Source organism: Neopelma chrysocephalum, unplaced genomic scaffold (genome assembly GCF_003984885.1).
Source record: "Neopelma chrysocephalum unplaced genomic scaffold, ASM398488v2 Primary Assembly neopelma1_139, whole genome shotgun sequence".
Taxonomy (NCBI): Eukaryota; Metazoa; Chordata; class Aves; order Passeriformes; family Pipridae; genus Neopelma; species Neopelma chrysocephalum.
This window is the reverse complement of record NW_020897801.1, coordinates 2,486,465-2,510,236: the sequence shown is the minus strand read 5'-3', so window position 1 is coordinate 2,510,236 and position 23,772 is coordinate 2,486,465. Positions and strand designations below refer to the sequence as shown.

General features: G+C 35.4%; 1 protein-coding gene across 3 annotated transcripts in view; it reads right to left on the bottom strand.

Annotated features, from left to right (window-relative positions):
• Positions 1 to 4,009: 4,009 nt before the first annotated feature.
• The window catches only part of AEBP2 (AE binding protein 2), a 46,026-nt gene continuing 26,263 nt past the window's right edge, over positions 4,010 to 23,772 (bottom strand). Inside the window, exons 4-9 of one of the 3 annotated variants that reach the window (XM_027699707.1) lie at positions 19,530 to 19,716; positions 14,486 to 14,610; positions 11,356 to 11,423; positions 7,705 to 7,818; positions 7,381 to 7,447; positions 4,010 to 6,091 (exon numbers count right to left, since the gene is read on the bottom strand). In XM_027699707.1, the coding sequence (XP_027555508.1) occupies positions 7,393 to 7,447; positions 7,705 to 7,818; positions 11,356 to 11,423; positions 14,486 to 14,610; positions 19,530 to 19,716 (549 nt within the window). In that variant the 3' untranslated portion in view covers positions 4,010 to 6,091; positions 7,381 to 7,392. The remainder of the gene's footprint in view (positions 6,092 to 7,380; positions 7,448 to 7,704; positions 7,819 to 11,355; positions 11,424 to 14,485; positions 14,611 to 19,529; positions 19,717 to 23,772) is intronic. The other 2 variants (XM_027699708.1, XM_027699709.1) reach the window with 2 other exon arrangements.

Here is a 23,772-nt window from a genome sequence, read left to right as displayed (position 1 = left end):
ACAAATCCTACTGAGAGACGTGAGCTTAGACACGACATGGCTGAAACCAGCTTAAAAACATGACTGAGCCATGACACTGAGAAAAAGGAGATCTCTGAGTCTGCACAGGGACATTAAACTTCTAATATGTCCTGGTTTTATCTGGAATAGAGTTAGTTTTCTTCCTAGTAGCTGGTCCAGAGCTGGTTTGGATTTAGGATGACAATCATGCTGATAACACTCTGATGTTTTAGTTGTAGCTGAGCAGTGCTTACACTAAGTCAAGGACTTAGCTCCTCATGCTGCCAGGCCAGTGAGTGGGCTGGAGGTGCACGAGATGTTGGGAGGGGACACAGACAGGACAGCTGACCCCAACTGACCAAAAGGATGTCCCACATCACAGCAAGTCATGCTGACCACCAAAACTGGGGGAACCTGGGCAGGGGGTGGCAGCCCCACTGCTCAGGGACGGGCTGGGCATTGGTCAGTGGGTCGTGAGCAGCTTCATTCTTATTTTTTATATTCTTTTACCATTGTTACGATTTCCCCTCCTTTCTCTGTCCTATTTAACTGCCTTTTTCTCAAAGTCTTCCCTTGGTTGGTCAGAAGGCTACTACTGTCTCAAATCAGAAGCAGTTCTTCACAGTAAATACATGAGGGGATACACATCCTCCCCTCCACTGAGACTGCAAACACAGGCAAAATACCAAAAAAAAAGATATTAAAATTAGACAATAGTTTTGAACAGCATCCAGTAGACAGTACTCAAATCTCCTGCATGCAAGCCAACCCCATGGGATGCTATCAGCAATTATCTCTCATTTGGGATGAATTAAACAGATTTATCATATTACTTAACTACCATGGAGGATTTTAAAAAGTTCAAAGGGCCATTTTTAGAATTAGTAAAAACAAACACTGTAGCATCAATCACAGCATATTAATCTTCAAGAACAACTAGAAGAGTTGAATTTATCCATAGCTGGTTGTCAACTAAAAGCCCACTTTTGGTATAAAATCAACACAATTTTATTCTCTTCACACTTAGAACTACATTTCCTTACTTCACTGTAAGTTGCATTGTGACATCAAAGACATCTTGATTTTAACTCTTCTCTAGGAAAGAATTAGAGATTGAAGCGCACAGACACTCTCATCCCTGAAAAGGACAGTAAGCTGCTAGATACCAGAACTGGTAAATATTCTTAAATAATTTAATAAATTACAAATAAAACTACTTTGAGGTCGCAATACAAGTTTTCAGGAATTAGGGCATGCAAGAAACGTGGGTACTGGAACTTTACTTTGGTCCACATTTGTATCACTGCGTGGTACGACAGAGTGAAAATGGATTAGCACAGGAAGTACTGGACAGTTCACAGGCAAGTTGGCTAAACTTGAAGGATTACAAGCCCTTAAGAAGCAACTACAAAAAAATACAAACTCCAATTACTGCTCACAGTGCTGCATAATGTAGTATAAAAATTAAGACATGTGGACACAGTCTGGGAGAATTTTTCACTGTAAAGACAGCTGCTGTAACATAGTAGGAAAATAAATACTCAGAATTGCCACTGCCAGTCAAAAGCCAAAAATAACAGTTTGCAATGCTGGTCTAAGCTCATCACCAGTTTCTTATCTGGAAAAAGTAAATTCACAGCTCCTGTCTCCCATAACCAGTGTTCAGCTTTAAACACAAAACATTAGCATGGTTTTTCTCCCCTCGGGGAGATAACCTGAGATTTGGCAGAAGATATAAATCTGCTTGGTTTTTCTAGTTTGTCAGTTATATTCAGGGAAATGTGACAGACTGGATGGCTGAAGAATCTTAAATCTTCCAGGACTACGAGGTTTTATTTTTGGTGAGATTTAGGATCATCCTTACTTAGGAAAAAAAAGAAATTACAGCAGAGATTACAATAGTGAAGCCCCTTAACACTGTAATAATTCTTCTCATAAATACACTTTGAGAGATTAATCTCTAGTATTTATATCTGATTCTTCTCATTATAATCACTAGGAGGCTACAGTTGTAATATTATCAGAATTCATTCTTTTAGTTTCAATTTACATTATATAATTACAAGAACACATAATTTAAAAAAAAAGATCCTTGTTAAAAATGCAGGAACAAATGGATATTCTTGACATTTTACAGTATTTTTTTATTCAAAACAGCAGTGCTGGTGGGGTTCCCCCCCACTACCACATAATGCAGAAATTTTTATTAAAAGTTCAAGCAAGAGAATTTACCAGAGTATTCTCAGCTTGGGGTAGGCAAACAGTAGGATAACAGATCTTAAGGGTACCTTTACTTGACTGAGAAAATTCATGTGATGTTAAGACCGTCTCTGCTGTTGAAATGTTTTGTTAAGAATATCTTGGTTTAGGGATCAAACTGTCATTCATCACTCATAGCCATGTGCATATGGGAGCCATTCACAGAGTGTCTACCTAACAACTTACAGAAAATGACTGAAAGAAGCCACAGATTTGGCTGCTTCTTTAAACTTTCCTGTTACATGATTTTCTTCTTCTGTTTTAGTCATCATACATTAGTGTGACAACAGAAATACTTACGATAGGTTCATTCACAAGTTTAAAATTTCAAGGCAGGAAAGCATTAAGTGAGAATAAATCATCAATATCAGACTGAAGTATTACATAAGACCAGTTTTCTGCAATAATCAATTCATATGCTGCACTGAAAAGCTGAGAGGAACAGAAATCCACCACTTGAATTTCTATTATTAAAAACAAAGTGGATTTGAAAACAATTAACACATTTGTTCCCAAATGAAGCTAGTCCAGAATTAACGTGTAATTTAAATTGGAAACTACTGATATAATTAGTTAATGGACTATAGAAGTCAAAAAAAATATAGTGCGACCTATTAGACCATTTGTCCAAATTCTGAAAAAAACCCACAGTAACTTGAGAAAATTATATGCAACATAAGTATTAGAAAAGGACTGATCTGTTTCTGCTCTATTAAAGTGCTTTACTAAACTGAGTAAGATCCACTATCAAACAATCAGCTGTGTGCTGTGCCCAAATGTTAGGAAGTTTTCCCAGACAAGAATTTCCAACCACTTTAGCAAAAGGCAGAGATGGTCTTTGATCCCAAAACAGCACTCCTCACTCAAAAATCTTAATATTCAGCTTTAGAAAACTGTAAAATTCAAGCCAACACATTCCAAAAGGACTGATGATTTTAGAAGCCGGTATCTGTGTGCACTGCAACTCCTGAAAAGTGAGACTTTCAGAGAGCTGATACTTCTCTACAAAGAAAATAAACACTCCAGCTGGGAGGGAATGCAAGCTGTAGATATTTGGAAAATCTATCTAAAAAAAAAATGTTCTTGAGAAAGACAGGAAGAAACCTCTGTATGTTACATCCCAATCATCCCAAAGCAAAGCAGATGGAATTACTTAAAAGGGGAGAGGCCAATTATATCATTAACACTTGCCAAGAGTAACAATGATAAGATTCTTTTCAGAACAAAGCGATCAATGCCCCCCAGCATTCTGTGCTAGTTCCATGTACTGAGTACTCCAGCAACAGTGAAATCCTGCAGGGACACACACAAAAACTGCAGCAAAAACTGACCTTTTGAGAGACATGACTGTCATTTGAAACAAAACACCACCAAGTAATTCCATAAATTGTAGAATACAGACAACTGACAGGCATAAACAGTTTTAGCAACTCACGTTGGTAACTTCAAGATGAAAAACAGCCTTAAGTCCACTCACCTTTTCACTGCTGTGGAAAGTTTAATTCCAATGTATCCATTTCTTCACAGATGTTTTGAATTTAAATTGATTTTTCCTTCCAAACCAGAAACTGTACCATGAGAACACCAGATAACAGTTCTCTCAAACCCAAGAAAGTCAAAGTTTACATGAACAACACATGACTTGAATCCACGAATTCCCTCTTTTGTAAAGGTACATGTGTTACAACTTAGAGAGGAGTGTTGGTTTTATATTTAAACTTCATTGAAATCTTACGATTTTGAAGCTAACGAGGTTTGTTTGTTTTGTTTTATTAGAAAAAATACTCAGGCAAGGTCTACAATCATCTGTCAATTATAAATGACTTACAAGAAACTCATGAAGCAATAAAATTAAAAAAATACAAATACAAACTATATCTGAAACACTTCTATTTGGCAATTTTATAACAAATTCAAAAAAAAAGAAACAAAGATTACGGATTACTTTATAGGTACAGAAAAAGCAGTAGGTGAAGTGCTCAAGCAAAAAAATAAAAAACCAAAACACTGCATTTTTTTCAAAAATAAAGTCACATCACTACAGATTTTATGAATAATACCCTTGTTAAACAACCATTCCAGAACATCTTATATTAGTGGTGCTTTTAATCTGCACTTCATATCGTTTGATAAGATTTTTTTTTGTGTATATAAGTAACATTTTTAACCCACTGGAGCTAAGCAAGACTCGTGTCAGTACCAATGCAGAATGCATTTGTATTACATTAGGATATGCTCACTTCTGCAACCAAAGGGTTACTTTAAGTTTTAATCTATTTAATAAAAATTTAGTGTAAAAACTGCTGGTTAATAGTTTCACTGTAGTAAATTCCTCCCCAACAAGGAGGACTAACTCTGCAGTTTGACTGCATATATCCATACAAATTTTACATATTAGTTCCTTCCAACAGCAAGGAAAAAACTAATTTTGTGTTCACTATTAGAAAGGAGCGCCATGAATTAATTATGGGTACTATTCATCCCTCTAAGATTTCTGGGAAGGATGTTCAATGTATTTTTGTTCTTACAACAGATATTAACAGTAGTATATAGTCCCTTAGGTATGTAAAAGAAGATTTATTTTACTGTTAAGGAAGGTGCTTTTTTTAAACAATTCTTCTGGCAGCACTAGTGAATTACAATATCCTTCAATATTATTTCTACCGTAATATATACATTTTAACTTTCATGCCTCTAGAAAAACATCTACAGTACATTTCATAATATAAAAATATATTACAAATCTGCTGAAATATTTACAAGCAATGTCCTATTATCTATATGCAACATTTTTGTCTCCATACAAAGACTAACAGGTTAGACGCATCTCTATTTGTCAGTTAAAAAAAATCCACGGCTTCTTGCTTATTAAGCAAGAAAATGATTTTACTTTCCTTTTCAAAGCCAACTTTGGTGCATAAAGGATTGAATTTCTAGATTACTTTTTTTTTTAAAAAATACCATTTTCTTTACATCTAGAAAACATTAGGCCAAATAAAGTATACTTTACAAGTGAATGGGGATCCTAAAGGGTCAAAAAAAGCAAAATAAATCACCAGTAACACTATTTGCTTACGTAGAGGTTTCTCAAAACCCGTCCATTGATACGGATCACATAAAAGCAGATCTTATTAACATACTACACTACTCCTGAAAAGGGGGTCAGACATACTGCAACACTCTTAACATCTTTAAACCGTACTATATGTATTCAGAGTTGAGTGGAAAAGACAAGCATTCCATCAACATTTGTTTAAACATCATAATCCAACATATTTTAGGGATCTGTAAAAGGACACAAGGTTACAAATGACAAATGATTACTATCCACCATACTCAGAGGGCAAGAGGATAATCCCTTGGTAGCTGTTCTATTGTCTGGCATGTGTTATATTCAGTTAACACGGACAAGAAGCCCAGTAGCTTGTTAACAGTTCTCCTGGGAATTGTGAGTAAATGGTGATGGTCACTTTTTCTTTTCATCAATATAGACTACTGTATTCACTAAAGAAAAAAGCAGCTTAAAGAAGCAAGCATGCAAAGCCTTTTAGTTGTTCCACTAAGTTGCCAGAAGAGTGTTTGCTCAGTCTCCCACTGTACCATTCCATGAAAATGTGGATATACAGTAATATATTAATATATATTCCACGGAAGCATCAACTTCATTCACAGAATGTTTACACTAAGCATAAATATTTATCTAAAAAAAAAAAAAAAGGATGGGATTTGACTAATGTGCAACTTTATTTCTAAATCCATTGTCAGTGACTAAGACTGCAGGTGTCCCCACTTGCTTGGTTTTTACCTCTTCAACCTCTTCTGGGGCATTGTTCTGTAAAAGAAGATGGTACAGATTTACATTAAAACCCTGAGATGTGAATTTCAGCCAGATAGAATATACTATGAAATCATGACTATATAAAATCTACTTTCATTTTATTTGATTAATACTGAAAGCGATTTCTGATGATCCCGTATCACCGTACAATTTCAGGTATTTATTTCAAACTTTCCATTAAAGTCATCATTTTAGCATGATATGACTCTCTGTCACTGAATTACTTTAACTACCTGTTTCCCTTGCAAAGTTTTGGTCTTCCAATTTTATGTCTTTCATCTCCCTCAGTTAGTCCCAAAAGCTCATTTCACTAACACATTGATTCATACTGTTAAAAATCGAGTAAAACACTTTGTGTGGGGATTTTAATTTTATCTGGGAGAGGTAGAAAGGTTTAGTCATTTTTCTTCAAGAGATCATTACATTTTTAGTTTAAAAGATGATTTTTTTTCTTTTCAAGGCAAACTAATCTATTAAGTTCTGCAAAGGTAAACAATATAAAATTAACATCTCAGATTATAAGACAGTCACTGTGTTAAGCAGTTTTAAAACAGACAATCCAATTTCACCATAACATTTTTATGATCTACATCAATAATTCATGTACTAAGGTAAGTATTTTAAATACTTACATTTGCAAAAATGGCAGATATAGTATGATTTATTTTCATATTGTAAACCAAGATTTCATTAATTTGATTAGTGAAATACACTGAATATTAAAGGTGAACTGAAAGGCTTATTGCATTACAAGACCTCAGATTAGTGTTCTATTTACTGCTTTAGACACTCAGTCACTGGATGTTAAGGAAAAAACATCAGAACACTGAACTACTGTTATGGCAGAAAAAACTTTTTATTTTTCATGACCCATTTTCATGACCTTTTAACATAAGCCCATAAATATGTATCTTTGGACATTCAAAATTTAAGAATGAATTAAGCATTTCAGATTACCTTTAAAAACTGTACACACACAGAGAACTGTGGGTACTGACAATTATGTGAGTGCACTAATAAAGAGGGGGAGGGAAAAATCAGGAAATTATTAGAAACCAGATGGATTAGAAGCCAAATCTGAAGGCCCAAAACCACAAATGTGAAAGTAGCTTAAAGGCAAGTAACATGTACTGTCCCCTTCTGTCCCCATATAAAGAATCTTGTATTAAAAAATAACAGTACTTGAATACAAGTACAGATTTCAAGGTAATACTGCATGTATTACAGTTGAATATAAAATATGGAAAGATAAATTTGGACTTTAAAAAAATTGGTATACAAACCAGTATGTGATCTTAACAGAAGGGATCTTTCAGGATTCCACTGTATGTACCTCCTTTACTAGAATTTCTGTACACCAAGCACAAAAAAGTAAAATACACTTGGTAAATACACACATTCCCCGTTTCTCAGTAACTAGAGTTCAGTTCAAGAAGTAATTCTGAAATAACTTAAGACCTCAGAACTTAACTCCTGGACGTTTACAGTATCAAGGCTCCCTGGTCTGGTGTATAGTACATTAGGAATCCTGATTTTCCAACGTCAAAAAGTTAAGTGAGGCTTAAGATTACATTCAAGTAAAGAAAGTTTCAAAATTAAGATGTTACCTGTATATGTTTGGGTCCAGAAGCAAGGCAGTATCTTTTGGTAGTTTTGATAAATGAACTACTTTAGTTTTTAACTGATGTCGTTCACTTTCATTTACCCACACATCAGGCAGACTATGAATAAATAAATAAAATAAAAATATTCAAAAAAGATCAACTGTTTTTCTTACCATAAAATTATGTGGTAAACTAGTACATATGAAGTTGTTTTTAAGTAATTTCCACATTTCCCTGGTTAAAAACCATCTTCACTGGAATGAGGAAACACAGGCAATCTTTACATGTTACACTTCAAAGTTTTTTAAGTTCTCAGTGTGAGACAGAATTTAGATTATTCCAGAAGAATGCTAAACATACACGCAATGATAATGGCAGTACCTATTCCATTGTAACAACTTAATGTGAAAATGGGTAGCAGGAAAAACAACTGCATCTTTGAAAATACTTTATTTTACTGGGCATAAAATTCTTTGATACTGTTAAAAAAAGTAAGTAAAGAACAGAATATAAAGCAGACACTAAGTTTTGCCTTACACTAATTTACTTGCTCCAAGTTCAAAGGTTTCAACCTCAAAATCCTCCAACTTTGCTGAAGTTAATCATTTTACTATCTTCTGAGGAAATCCAGGCAATTGCCACAAAATATTTTGGCTATGTAACAGTTTTCATTGCGAGAGGAAATAAAACTTGGTCTTTACACTTTAAAATGAATTGTTGCTTCAGTGCCACTTGTAGTGAAACTTGTGAAGAGGGCTGGAGATAACACACACAATTATCTCCATTTTGCACTTTAATTACTTGAGACCAAACATGCCTAATTCAGAGTGGCTTATTGCATTGCTGCTTCTTTTATTAGAGGTACATTGGGCTCTTAAGGCCCTGCTGAGGTTTTCAGGTACACGTTATTAAGAGAAGCACTGGGCTTGCAGAGCTCATCACTGTCTTACTGAAAACCTGCTTTCTTGTCAGGGCTGTGCAGAACAAACAAGGCATCCCTTTTGTTTCCACTACTGGGGGGGGGAAAACAGAAAAAAAGAAAAGAAAAAAAAGGCAACTCCCAAAAAAAGTACAAAAACCCCACAAACAAAAAATCCCCACCCAAACCCCAAAAATCCCCTGTGATTCTTTTTAGCCCACAAAGTCATTTGGGGTTTCTGGGGTTTTGTTTTCTTTGGGGTTTTGGTGTTTTGTGTGGGGGTTTTTTTTGTTTTGTTTTTGTTTTGGTTTGGTTTTTTTTATTATTATTATTTTTTATGTGTCCTAGAAGCCAAAGATTAATTTTAGGTTGGGGGAAAAGTTTACATTTGTAATTAAGATCTAACCCTTTGGAATACATTTCCAATTGAGAAATCCAACACTTGAAACTAGCTAAATGTAACAGCCCTTTCTCTGACCAAAGATAAAGGCAGTTCTACAGACTTATACAATTTATTTTACTGAATCTTCATTTTGTAGCCATCAAAGTGAGCTGTAACTCAAATTCAATTTTCTGGTCAAGCTGTTCAAAACGTGAAATGAAACCAAGAATTTCTATCCCAGCAGGAAAAGGAGTTTCTCCAACAAAACTTTTCAGATAAAGGCAGAAGAAAAAAAGAAAAAGAAAAAAAGTGGGGGAGGAACAACCCAGGAGACAATCCATATATCCACTAAGGCTTATGGATCATAAAAGGTGGAAAACCATCATAAGACTTTTTCAAATAATGCCAAAATCAGTTTTTGGACAAACAACATTTGGGAGACGTTTCCAGTAGAAACTATATGCTGAAGATGCAAAATGACACAAATAGCAAATAAAAAAAACTTCTCACATGCAAAGACTATCTGAAATGTACGTAAAGACAGCAACTCAGTAAGCTAAGAAGTACTGGCACCAAGACTAAATTCCTGCTCTAAAAAAAATATACAAGAAATTAAAAGTTTTTCCCTCTTATGTAGGAAACAGGTTAAAGACTAGCTTCTATTTTTCCTGAAAAAATACTTAATGTACATGTAACCTCAAGCACTTTAACAGTTGCTCAGAAGAAGTTAAATCATTACTATCAGATCCATCTGAAATTCAGGCTGATGGAAAGTCATCCCCACGAGTGCACTGCACTCCTCTACAGTGTGAGTGCACGGATTGTATAAAAACAGACTGATGGCACGTGCCCAGACACCTTGGCATTTGCTGCTCTTAACTGTAATAATCAAGATGAAATTCAATCTACTGTACACTCAGTAATCCAACACTACATCATTTAGAGATTAAATATACCCTCTCCCTAACCCAAGATGCAAGAAACAGTAATATGAAACATTATTCCTTTGACCTGACCAACCAAATCTCCATTCTATCAGGGATGTCTTAACATTTCTGAACAACTTGTGTTCTCTAATGCAGGGATTCTTAATACTGAATTCATCTTCATGAGCAAAAAACTCATTTGACTGTATTAAAATGTAAAAACCGCTATTTTTATTTATTTTTCATGTTCCCGGTGTTACTACATTTTTTAACGTTTTTTATCTTAAAATGCAATTAACTGCCTTTATCTGTAACATTTTAAAAAGAATAATTTCAGAATGCTGTTACACATAGCACTCCCAGCTGCCCTAAAGGGAATCAAAAATCTACGTTTTTTTACTAGAATATCTTAGTTATTGTCTCCCAAGCTGAACTGCAACTTGCAGTCTACAAGTGCTGCAGTGAGCAGCAAAGATGCAGATGCTTCAAAATTCCACCAAGATGTCAACCATTGCTGCAGATAATTTATCAGCAACTCCAGTCCTCTACAAATACAAGTTATAACAGACTCACGCTGCCAAGTTCACACCACTGCACATGACTGATTTGGGACACTACAAAGGTGAGTGATTTAAATCACCAAAGCAGAGGTAAATTTCTGTTATGCCATAGCTTTATCACCATCCCACTCAATCACCTGAAAGCATCACCAAATCAAAAAGGTCTCTTTGTTCTATAAGTGTTAGAAGAAAGATGAGAACTCAGCAATTTCAAGGTAGATAAATTATTTCTAGAGGATATGTGCTACTTCATACATCCCAAGACTACCCAAGGGCAGTACTTTCGTCCTGCTACTCATTTGGAACAAAGCAAAACTTTGAAAAGAAAGAGGAAAAAAAGCAGTCAAACATGCTAGAAAAGTATTCCAAGCTTTAGTGGGAGAAGCAGCAATATGACATGGACACCTTAAGGGGCCAGCTGTGGTTATTATACTGCTGAATTGTGGTACCCAGGCAAAGAGTCATGGACTTCTACTGTTACAATGATAATTGCACATTTTTCAGTACCTCAAAGTATTTTTAGGATCATGACGAATCAGTGAGTAAAACAAAGTTGCCTCAGTGGTAAGTTTTCTTATGTATATGGCTTCATAGTGCATAGTGACCAAATGCATTAAAAATACAGATTCAATTTTACCTGTACTCGTATTTGAGCCCAAAGACTTGAAAATTAAAGTAAAAAAATCAATTTAACATTGCTTATTAATTTTAAATTTCCTAAATTACTTTTTGGAAAGCATTTTTAAAATATTAACTTGAATTTAAATACTCAACAGCACAAAAAATATAGTGACAGACAGTTCATTTACCCCGCTGTAAATCCTTCCCCATTTAAATCCTGTAGCATATCACTAGCAATATACTCACATGTCCTCAGGTGTCCAATGAAGCAAGAGTTTTATTTTTCCAGAGTCTTCTTTTCTTTTAGCTATTACCTATAATAATTACATAAATCATAATTAAAACCAAATTCCCTATTTTTTCCTCAGAAACTGTTGTTCTTCACGTTCAACTGCACATTTATAAAAGGGAAACTGTTTTACTTGCTCCAAGTTATATTAATTCTATATAAAATGTACATATCACTAGGTTACAGACAAGAACTCCTTTCTCAGGATTTCTCATACCAGTTCACAGTAGCCCAGTACATAAGGTACTCTCCAGAGAATTAAGTTTTTAAGTGTAGGAGCCCGAGGTTAGACTCCCACCTTCAGCCAGCATAAAACAGAAACACAGTTATGGTGCAAACAAATGCAAAATTGCAAAAATGTTTGCAGGAAAGAAATAAAAAAAATTATTTGCTATTTTGACACTCATAATTGGAGATTTATGGTCAAGTCTGCAAAAGTTACAGCAGAAATGGGAGTAAAATAGTATGCCTGGAATAAATATGTTCTGAAGACTTGAAATTGTTCTGCAAAGAACTTAAATCCATTTAAATTTTTCACTTAAAACCACAATTCAGCCAGGCAATGTATGCTCACTGCAGCTTTATTTGAAAACATTCTCCCTACATTCTCTACATTGCACGCACTGTCCCAGAAGCAAAATGGAAATTTAAAGGAAATGTGCTTCAGAATTGTCTCAAATTAGAAATGGAGCTCTGCTGACCTCTTCTGGAAAAAGAAAACAATTTCACCCTACAAATTGCTGTGCATCTCACTCAATTCATTTACTGTGTTACAAAGTTTTAAGATTTCAAAACACGTTTCAATACATGAGTTCACTGGACTGAAATAAGTAAAAAAGCTAAAACCAGAGAACACTTTAGTATTCAAATATTTTACAGAATTAGTTCAAGCCATGTCAAAGGTGGGGGTGGCAAAACAGGGTAACATATAAGCTGTATTTTTTAATCAATGTAATATCTGGTCTTCAGGTTAAATAGAAATGCTTGACTTTTTCCATCTAACAATTCAGAGAATTAAAGTACAAAAACTTGATTCCAATAAAAAAAACAAGCAGAAAAAAAAATCATAATCAAGTCAAAGGAGAACTCTGGACGGCAAACACATTTCTTGAAAAAGGTTTTATTAATGACCGCATCCTAAAGCTTTCTATATCTACAAAGAAAAGGATGGGTTAAAAAAAGTATATATCAATAAAAGGATGTGCCTTTTCATAGGACATGAAGGGTATCTACACCAGCTGCTTAGAAATTCTTTATATTATATCTGTCCTGTAAATACTGCATTATGTTGGCATTATTTTTACGATGCATAAAAAAATAAACCTACATCATTCACGTCCCTTTTCAGACAACAAGGCAATTTTATCTTCATATTTTTCACCTTTCAAATTAATGCCCATGATAGTTACACATTTCTTCTTCATCTTAAGGTGGGCCACACAAACTTATTATGCTATTTAGCCAGGCACCACTCAAATTCCATGCCCTAATGCCTGTAAGTGATGCAAAATGTGTTTGCATCTGAGCTATCATCAGCTCAGTGTAACTGCACACCCCCAGGACTGCTTCTAGCCTGCCTTTTCTTTTTCAAGCCAGTTTTAGGTTGTGTCTCATCAATAAAGCTGATGCCCAGCACAAGCCCACACAACTGCAGCAGCAAAAGAGGGCTGGGAGCTTGGAGCAGTTCTCCCACTGGTACCACCTCTCCCCCAGCTGAGGTCTGAGCAACTTCAGATCTAATCAACCTCCCACCATCTCGAGTGACGCACGCACGGATAAGCTAAAATGATTTTCAGCGCTTCCTTCAAGTTCATCTGAGGCAATTATAGAGCACGTTCCTCCCTCTAATTCCACCTCCTTATGAATTATTCCAAAAGACAGAGCTGAGCTTCCACAACTGAGTAGTCTATCTGGATAACCTTTCAGATTAAAGCATGCTGTGAATTGGAAGAGAATCTGCCTTTCTCACAGCATTGTAAGAGCCACGTTTGCCCAGAACACTAGAATGAGATTTAAATACAGTAACAGCTAAACCACCTGCAAATCTCCACTTGCAGCTGCTGCTCAGTGCACATAAAGTTCAGGAGTAATCATTTGGAAAAAATTTCTAATACAGGCCACAGATATTTATAACAATCATCAGTCTCGTAGAACAGTATGAAATAAGTTTCGTGCATACAAAATCATCTTTTATTTATGGAAAGAGACAGAGTTCCAGACTTTGAATCATGTTAAGATTAAGCTGGAGCTGAGGACATGTCAGTCAGCATTCCTTCCTTGGACTGCAGTTCATCTTGCATTAGTCTGCCAATTTAAAAACTATCCCTTCTCATTTCGTCCCATCTCTTACTTCTTTTCTTCAGTTGAGTCTCTACCTTTTACGTGCCCACATCTCCCAGTCTGGTTAACAAAACCTGAGGTTATACAGCTTTTTGAACTTCTGACCCCTATATTCCAATTCCCTACTTTTTCTCTGGGAAAAGGATGTCTTTCCTATCCAAATACAACTGAAAAATCACAAAATAAGATATGGAAACAGGACTAAAGGCCAGTTCCCCACCTGGTACTTGCCTCCTTCTAGCAATTCACTGACATTTTGGTGTAAGTTTATTAAAAGAAAAAAAAATGGGTACAAGAAGACATTTATTCAGGATTGTATCTTTTAAACTGGGGAAAAACAAGGAAATAAACACACATTTCAGATCAGCATCTTTAAATATTCAATTACAGTCAAAATATTCCTTGTGATAAATTAGCACTGTCACTCACAACTAAGGAAATGCCATCTGAACTGCTTTCTTATTTAGAAGACAGAACCACATTTTTCTGCAACATATACTTGCTTTAGATATTTCCCCAAGAGTATCAGACAGCAAGCCTTTCAGTTTGTGAGCTACAACTACCAACACTGCTTTTTAAAAGTTAATTTACTAACAGCAATGGACAAATCAACAACATAAAATACCCACTATTACTTATTTCTGATTAAATGCCTACAGCAATAAGAGGAAACCAGAAATCTTTCTAAAGGGTTAGATTTTTCAGACACATAGGTAAACAAACAGAATGCATAATATGTGTACTTACAGTACTATGAAATACAACACTGTGGCCTTTTCCTAAACTTTCTATATGTGCTGAGAGATTAAAGCAGATGGCTCGATGTCTTATAGCATCCAGTGTTTGTGCATCAAAGAAGTCATGAGGTCTTGCTGGAAAAAAAGGAAAAGAGATCCTTAGTGTTCAACACATTCAAAGCACACAAACAGAATCAAGCATGTAAACAAGTCTGAAGTGTCATTAGTAAATCATTTATCATTATGGCAGCAGCACTACCTTGTCAGAGAGTTGCAAACATCAACTGAGAGGAAGAAATTACTCCAAGAGAAGCACAATTCAGGTTTGGTCAAAACACACTCCCTGTGGATCAAACAGCTGTTTTGAAAAATGTAACTGTACTCAGCTCGTTTCATTTTGGTTTCAATAATGCTGAATAATCAGGTGAAAAACTCCACACTACTACACGTTTCTTTCCATGTACAAGTTGTCATTCCGTGTTCTTTGACCATCAGTCAAGAAGAACCAACTGCATCCCATACTACACTTCAACTACTTATAATGAGTAAAGTACAATTAACATCCATACAATATTTTTACAACTAGTCTATAACCAGTAGAAACTAAAAAAGACCTTTTCCTTTTTGAAAAGGACTTGTATAGTTAAGTTTTCCTCGAACACTAAAAAGAATTTTGATTTGGAGTGTAAAGAAGGTCTATCAATTCTACACTAAAAGTACTTTAAAAATTGCTACTGGGCACATATTTGCAGAGTGTTAAAAATAATTTGCACAAAAAAAATTAAAAAATACCATATAATACAGTAGTAAAATTACATTAGCAGCATTCCCATTTTTAAGCCTTGAGAGTAGTAGTTGCTAAATAACACACTGAAATTAAAACTAAGAATAGGAGTTGCTATTACATTATCAAATACATATTACCCCGAAATCTGCACAGTGATTCAAAGTTCTGCTGCCTTAATTTAAAACAACTTCTATATTCATCTATCCATTATTTCGAAATGAACTACAAATTCCACTTAAAGCTAGCATTTGCTACTTAAAGCTAGCATTTGCATTAGTCCCTCTCCTGGGACTAATTGTTGTTAAGCATTCATCTGTACATTATGTTCTGTCCCTACTCCATCTCAGTTGGATACTGCCAATTAGGCAATCATCTCACTGAAATGTTTTCCCGCTCTAAGTGGTAATGTGGAACTGCAGCTCATGCTGCAGGTGGTCAGTGATGCAAGCATATAAATATTTTATAAATAAATATGAGGGAGGAAGGAAGGGAAGATGGAAAGAAGGTAAAAAAATAAAAAACAACCCTATTTTTTCCTTTTGCTTCATACAACAAATTTCTTTGGGATTTGCCACTGCATAACATTCAACAGATGCAGAAGAAAGGGCACAATTTTTCCAAGGCACTTGAATAGTTTTATTTACTCCTTATATTGCTCCTTACTGAGCGTTAGTGCTGTATCTTCTATATGTATCTTTAATCTGAAAATAATTTTGAGGGAATAGATTTAAGTATTTCCCTTCCTGCCAATCCTGCCTGACTTATTTAAGTCAAATAAATTAACATCATCATACCAGGAACCTACTAAATGAAAATGCAAGCATTATGTAACTAAGGTAGTTTTACTGTAAATTCTATGAAGAGTACCCTTCCTTATCTCTCTTACATTCCTCCAGAGAACTGTATTATGCTTTTTATTAACTATAGTGTCACCTTTGCTAATGGAAAAGCAAGTGACAGTCCTGTATTCTTCAAGGTAGCTTCAGAATAGCAACACTGTGACCTATTTTAGATACACACTTTCAATATATTTCGTTCTATACCTCCAAATATCACCAAACTACACAGATCAGGGAACAGGTATAAAGCTATCGAGATGAGAAAGCAATCTACTGACTGAATTATTCTAAAAAAGAAAAAATCAAAATTTCTGAGACAAATCAGATCTTTACAGCACCACTAATGTAACCAGCTATAAGGGTGTCTCCAGTAAAACATGCTTTTATCATACAAGTGCTAATTTCCAAACTTATAAGAACACGTATTGTTTACAGACAGAACAAAAGAAATACAAAAGAGTTTAAGAACGGCAAGATGTTAAAAAAAAATAAATCAAGTAACAATAAGAATTCTCTTTATGGAACATATTTTCATCACATATAGCCACAGTAAAGTCTCCTTTTTTATTTATGCATTGTCTCACAGAAGAGTATTAACCATCAGATATAAACCAGAGGAAGCAAATATATAAGTCTGCTGTATTTAAACTATTAAGAATTTATATATGAGGATGCTTCAATAGCAGCATATACTGGCAATTGATTGCCAATAAATATTTAGTAAGCTGCTTACACCTCGTAAAAATCCAGGGTCTAATCAAATCATGAAGAGGTAGAAAGAACACACTGACAGCATTTCTTCAGGACACAAATTGTTCCGTGGTGCAATACTGCAATTTTCTCTCAAATGATCATCTACAAGTGATTGTAAAAGACTGTGCACTATCAAATGGCATCTTGTTTTACACCCATGGCATTAACTTCTTGTAACCCAACCTGCAGAGAACCTGTACCTACGTTAAACACCTCAGCTTTTAGGCACTTTAAAACATCAAAATATACTCGACTGAAAATATTCAATGCTGTTATTGTGTTACTTCGACTTCTTAGATAAGTGTTTGCTTTCCCTCATTCTTCTTGTAGAGACAGAACACACAAACCTGCACACTTCATTCTTGAACTAAAACTAAGCTAAGAAACAAAAAGATGAGCAAAACTTTATCAGCCCTTTGTCTCATTCACCTCATCAACAATAATCCACACGAAGTTTTAAAGAAAAGCTGCCAATACTTTGCATTTTCAGAAAATGCCATCAACTTTGGATACATTTCTGGGTCACATACCCTCTGGAGAAATACATTACAGCAGTCAGTTCCCAACTGAGTTAGAGATGATTTCTGCCTTAAGGCAAAAGTCTACAGCCAGCATTGCATTTGTCTCCAGAGGCAGGAAGACAAGAAATTGCTCAAGCAGCTGTCATTTTTCTTCCTGTGCAACACTTGATCGAGAAAGCAGACCATTCAAACACTACAGTCCAGTCTTTAACAATCCCTACTAATATTTACTACTTCCATTTTTTGCCATAGATTCATTCAAGAATTCTGCAGAAAGTTCTTATTACAACTATGACACCTTAGCAGATAATTTGAAGTTTTAATTACAAAGCTATGATTTGAAACCTGTAAGTCGATAATGTTCATCAAGTACTAATAAAATGTCATCCTGAAAAACTACTTCTGCATATACTGGGGGGGGGGGGAAATTGAATTAAGATGCATTAAATCAGCCATCTAACAAAATCAATGTGGAGAAACAAGCCTAGATGCAACTCAGGAACCTCTGAAAGTGAAAATTTTGAAGTGATCAGTCTTAGACATGTATATTTTGTTTGAATAACACAGTCAACAAATCACAGTATTCCTTTAGGAACCTGCAATTGTCCCAAGATGTAAAAAGTGAGCCCATAACCCTTCACTGACCAGCCTTCCCTTCTTGAACCTTCTCATTTACACAGATTGTTAGAGAGAAAGGGAAAGCCTTTTAAAAACAGATTCTGAAAAGAACAGAAACAGTTTGCTAATGTCTTTGGATGTTAAATCAAAATTAGAGGAATTCTTGAAGTCTATGCTTCGGAGATGTTTTTCACAATACAATTTGCTCGTATATATATTAAGAATACCCAAGCATTCCCCCTTCAAAAAAAAAAAAATTCAAAAGAGAAGTTAATAGTGACTCAGGAAATAAACTTTTCAGACCTCTAGGTGACACTAACTTTCCAGGACAGGCTTCTCTGCATTCAAGGCAGAAACATGACCACTGCTTCCTAAGTTTCAGTTCCTTAAGACACAGGTGAAGTATTAAGATAAGAATAAATCCCAATCATGTGATAAAAGAGTATCACCTAAGACCACTAGGATGTGCATCCATTGTTGCCATACCACTTGAATAACTGGTAACTGTGTTTCTTCACAGGAAGAGAAAGATGAATACAGTTCAGTGTTCTGCCACAGAAAAGTTCTGGCAAAGTAACACTGTGGACAGTATGAGATGCATAAACAGGTGCATAAAAATGGTATCCTGTGCTACTCTCCAATACTGTAAGATGGACTTTGCACCACAAGTAAAAGTTTTTTCTTCAGCTGTTGACATACCAATAGAAAAAAATCTACATGTTTTTTACATCTCTAAGATGCAGGTGTCATAGTAACAGTTTAAAATCAGTTTGGTACTGAAGAGTTGCATCCAAAGCAATTATAAAACAAAGTGAAATATTTTAACAATTGCCTAGTCTTTTCTAACCATTCTTGTACATTAGAACCTCTATATAAATGTGACATTGCTATTAGTCTAATACTAGAACAACTCAAGAATCAAACATCTAGATCTGAATGGACTAGAAAAGGTATTGGATAAGTGATTATTACTTGCTATAGGTAACAGTTCTCACTTTAAATGACAAATTACACCTCTCAGTACATTGGTTCATATAAAATTAATGAACATCAACTGTGTGGAGACAGATTAAAAAAACATAGCAAGTCAATTCTGCCCAAAATTAGATCTTGGTTATGCTCATAAAACTGTCATTAGCATAATGAAATGTTGTGCTCAAAAAAGAGCTTATATAACATGCATTTATCTCTAATTTATATGAATCTGCAATCTCTGTCTGCAATACTAAACTTCAGATCTCATCAACACTAAACAGAACATTTTCCAACAGTAATAGTCAGTAAACAGAGAGTCACTCTGAAATGAAAAGCTTTTTCAACTGTGAACTCCAACTGTTTCTCACAGAAAACTGATCTTTTCTCCTGAACGTGAAGATATTTACCCTGAAAAGGAACACAAACAGAATCTGGAACTGTTTTCTTCTCACCACAAGGAATGCCAATCCTACCAGATCCACATATGCAGAGAAAACACCACATTGGAGAGGAACTTCCAATCCCAGATGAAACTTTCAAGAACTTCTGCGAAATACTTACGTAATGATCGTCGTCTCTTGTTCTTTAATTTCCTTCTTTTATTCATTCCAGCTTTAGATGGAGATTCCTCTTTGGCCTTTGGCTGGCTGGCAACTTTTGAAGAGTTCTGCTGGCTGAAGTGTGTGGGCACATGACGGGCAAGTCCTCCCTGAGATGCAAAGCTGGCATTGCACCCACCAACTACACACTAGTGAGAAAAAACCAGAAAACTGCGTCAGGTGCTTGTGCACAGGAGTTTGACAGATCTCTGTTTGACTTTTCTGGCTCAACTTCCAACACATTAAAGGGAAGATAAATTCTTAACTGACCGCGCAATTCTTAAAAACAGAAACAAACATAATCTGAAGTAAATTTGTTTGAAGTTTTTAACCTCCAGTAATTATTCCATGGTATAATATTTTTCCATGCTATATTCTATTCTGAAATATTGTATAGCATAAAACCAATCTCAAACAATGCACTGGCAAACTCCTTGTACAGAAAATAAATGCTTCTGAAGACCTTTGCTTTTCATAAGCCAGCATTCCCTTATCTTTCAAAATACTGCACTGTTATTCTGTTTCTCAACACCTCTCCAATTTTCTCCATTTGAACATCCTCCTTTCTTATGATAAGGCAGAAGTAAAAAAAAGCCATCCCTACCCACATTAAATTGGAAACAGCTCAATGCTCTTGGTAAATGCTACACAAAGTCAATGAACAGCTGGCTTACACTTCTGTCTAAAACTTTAACTTCAGAGATTGAAAATAGTATTAACAATTATTTATAAATTTATTTTGGGATTTTACTATTACTTCAGAAGCATTTAAGAAAGTTCTTAAAAGAGAATGTCCTCTCTTTCTCAAACAAAAAAATAAGGAAAGATCCACCAATAATTAAGCAGAAACACAGAAACTAGAAGACAGCTGCAACTAAGCTAGTACTGGCTACAATAATGAATGGTATTTTTGTAAGGATTTAGTTTATATTTACAGTTATTTCATTTGCAAAATAAGTATTCAAATTATACCATTGGAGAGGGAGGGACAAACCTTTTTTTCTTGTGCTCTGAGCTCACAAGGGTAATAGCAAAGTGATTTTAAGATACATACTCTATCATTGTGTATCCATATGACTGATTTTTCTTCTGATTCAGACAACAGCAGTGGGGCAAATGACTTGATAAGCCACTAGCAAAAAACCTATCACTGCTCTAAACCATTGGAAAGTTCTCCTCCTTCCACATCTGTTCTGCTCCTCCCCTCCCTTCCCTTCTTTCTCAGCTCTTTCACCTATGTCTCCCTTCTCTAGCACTTCCCTGCACAGCAAACTGATGAGGCAGCTCCAACAGGAATTTAGGAATAAGTAGTGTTGCAAATATGAACATATATAGTGCTAAGTTATCTCTGAAGACTAAGGACAAATCTTCAAGATCACAGTAACCTGCCCCAGTCCTGCACATTTGATTGAGAGACAAGAAAATGGCTGTAAAACTCCACATGTCCCATTTTTTGTCCCTAAAAACCAACTGTGTTGGTTCCCAACAAAATTCTGGCTGCAGAATTGAAAAGTCTAGTTCTGCCTCAACCTAGAAAATGGTTCTCCATGATAATCATAAAACACAGTGTCCATGAAAAGAAAGAACTGTGGTGTCCTCACAAACTTAATACTTGCTACAGGACTAAAAATATGAACATAGATTGCAAGACAGTAAAGGACTTTTTTTTTTAAGGGAAAAATACTTGGAGGGAAAGTTTTCTATACCTTTTTACCTTGCCCTATAATTTCCCATGATCAAACAATACTGTCTACTTACATTGTAGTGACTTACAATGTAAGAAGTCCCAGCACACCCATGAAATTCAGAATACTCTGGATCCTGACCTCATTTACACTACAGTAACCTCAACACAATTTTCATCACTTCAAATTAATGCTGAAGATTCAAATTTACACTTACAGAATCATAGGATGGTTTGGGTTGGAAGGGACCCAACCCCTCTACTGTGGGTAAGGACATCATCTACTAGATTAGGTTGCTAAACTCCATCCAATCTGACCTTGAACCTGAACCACTCAGTTGTATTAAAGGTGACTGAACTCACAATCAAGAGACAGATGTAAAATGAATGTGTGCATTACTTCAAGAAATCTTTTGTTCTCCAGTTTTTATGTCCCTGAAATAGCTGTTTTGCCCATAAAAGCAGCTTCATGAAACTAAACTCAGCCACTAAATCTAAATTTAGGATTAACTTTCACTAATGTGCTCCTGCCTTCAGATTCCAGCTCTTTCTGATCATACAAATACTTTCAGAAAAAAAGAAAAATTAGCTCAAAAAAACCCCATACCCTGAAGTTCAGTCACACTGAGATATTAAAATATCAGCTTTACCAATGCCTGCTAGAGGTCAAAAATAACCTAAAGTCTTGGTACAGTGCATGCATTACCATACTCCACGTTTATTAAAGTACAGTATCAGAAGGTAGTACCTTCTAGAAAAAAGCACAAACTTTGTGTCAGGCCCATTTCTAAAACTTTTTAAAACACAACTGAACTTCTTGTCAGATGGGAAACACTGTTTTATGACAAAATGCAGTTTGACTCATGATATCATAACTTGCCTTTTTTCTAGTCATGTACAAAGAAAATAATCACAGACACTCTACATGGATTATCTACAGAAGCTACCACTTACTTTTCTTGCTTTACCCAAATTTTACTTCCAAAATACCCAAACCAACATCCTTAAATCCTCAATATCTGCAACTTGCAACTAGAAATTATCTTTTTCCAGACAGCCTATTAATAGTCTACAACTACAATACAAATATTTGCAGAAATGATTACATACAGGTAACTGTGTACTTCGAGACTACCTGACCATGTCATCAAATAATCAGCAGCTGACAGATCAAAGATGACACAGAATGCCTTTGCAGTAGACAGGAAATAGTAGAAGAGGAGGAAAAAAAAATCTTACCTGCTTTTTTCTTTTTTTCTCTAAAATAATATATCCAGCAATCCGTTACTAATGGGTAAAGTCTCTTCTCTCCAAAGATAAAGGAGCAGTTCAGGCTGTCACTTCAGGATCTCTGGACGGTAAGTCACACCAAATCAGCTTCCCACCAGATAATTATACAGCTCTAGAGGGCTTCTAATAAATCAAACTCAACTATTATGCACAACTTTAAACCAATCTTTTCATTTTTCCCCCAAAACCTAAATTTCAAAATTTCACAGTCATTTTGAAATATGACAGATTGGGTCCGGATTGGTGGATATGTTACTTCAAGAGAAAATAAGTAAACACGTAAGAAGTTTAATTTCTCCAGTGTACCCATACCCACCATTATTAATGGGCAGTAATGACCAGTGACTTTAACAAACAGGATGTAAAAAAGTCTAGCAATGCAGGATTTTGTTCTAAATTCAAAATACCCAAATCACCTACTTGGACTATTCAATGTGTAATTTTTCTAGTAAATCTAACAGTACTAGTTTAGACATCTGGATAAACTTTCTTATTGTCTCAACACCTAAGTGTTCAGGCAAAATGCCTTTACATTTTATATCTGCATCTGCAATGCTCTAATGGATGGAAGATATTCTGCCAAGAGAGGAACAGACATGAATTCCCAATGAGGACTGAAGATGCTTGGCTGTGTTTTCTACATTTCAACAACTGTTGCTCTGTTAAGTCATATCAAACACAGTCACCCCTTAATGAATTCCAGAAGTTACAGGTGGTAGAATGAGCACCAAACTTCATTTTTATTATTACTTTCTTCCCCCCTTTCAAGCAAAGGATGAAAGCCTCCAATGAACCTGTGCTCTGCCATTCAACGTCACTGAAAGCAATTACCCCACGTGAGCAAACCTTGCATGACTGCTCTTAAACATGAAGAGCATATTCACTGGAATCCATATGTGAAAGCAGCTGGCAGTTTACCCACATGCAGCCTTACACAATCACAGGCACATTTAGGTTGGGAAAGACCCTTAAGATCATCAAGTCCAACCATAATGCTAACCAATATGTAATTATTTTGCATAAAATCTCCACTATTTTGTGCTCATCTCCCATTTGTCCTTTCACTGTGCCTAACACCTTGTATTTGGTCACCTAGGCTATGTTTGAAGGGTTCATTTGATGTGTCTTGAAGTAACTTTCAATGCTGAGTAATACTTCCATAGTGTTTTTACCCCTGAGTCCCAGAAACCATGCTGGAAAATGCAGGTTGTCACAACTCCTTAACTATTCA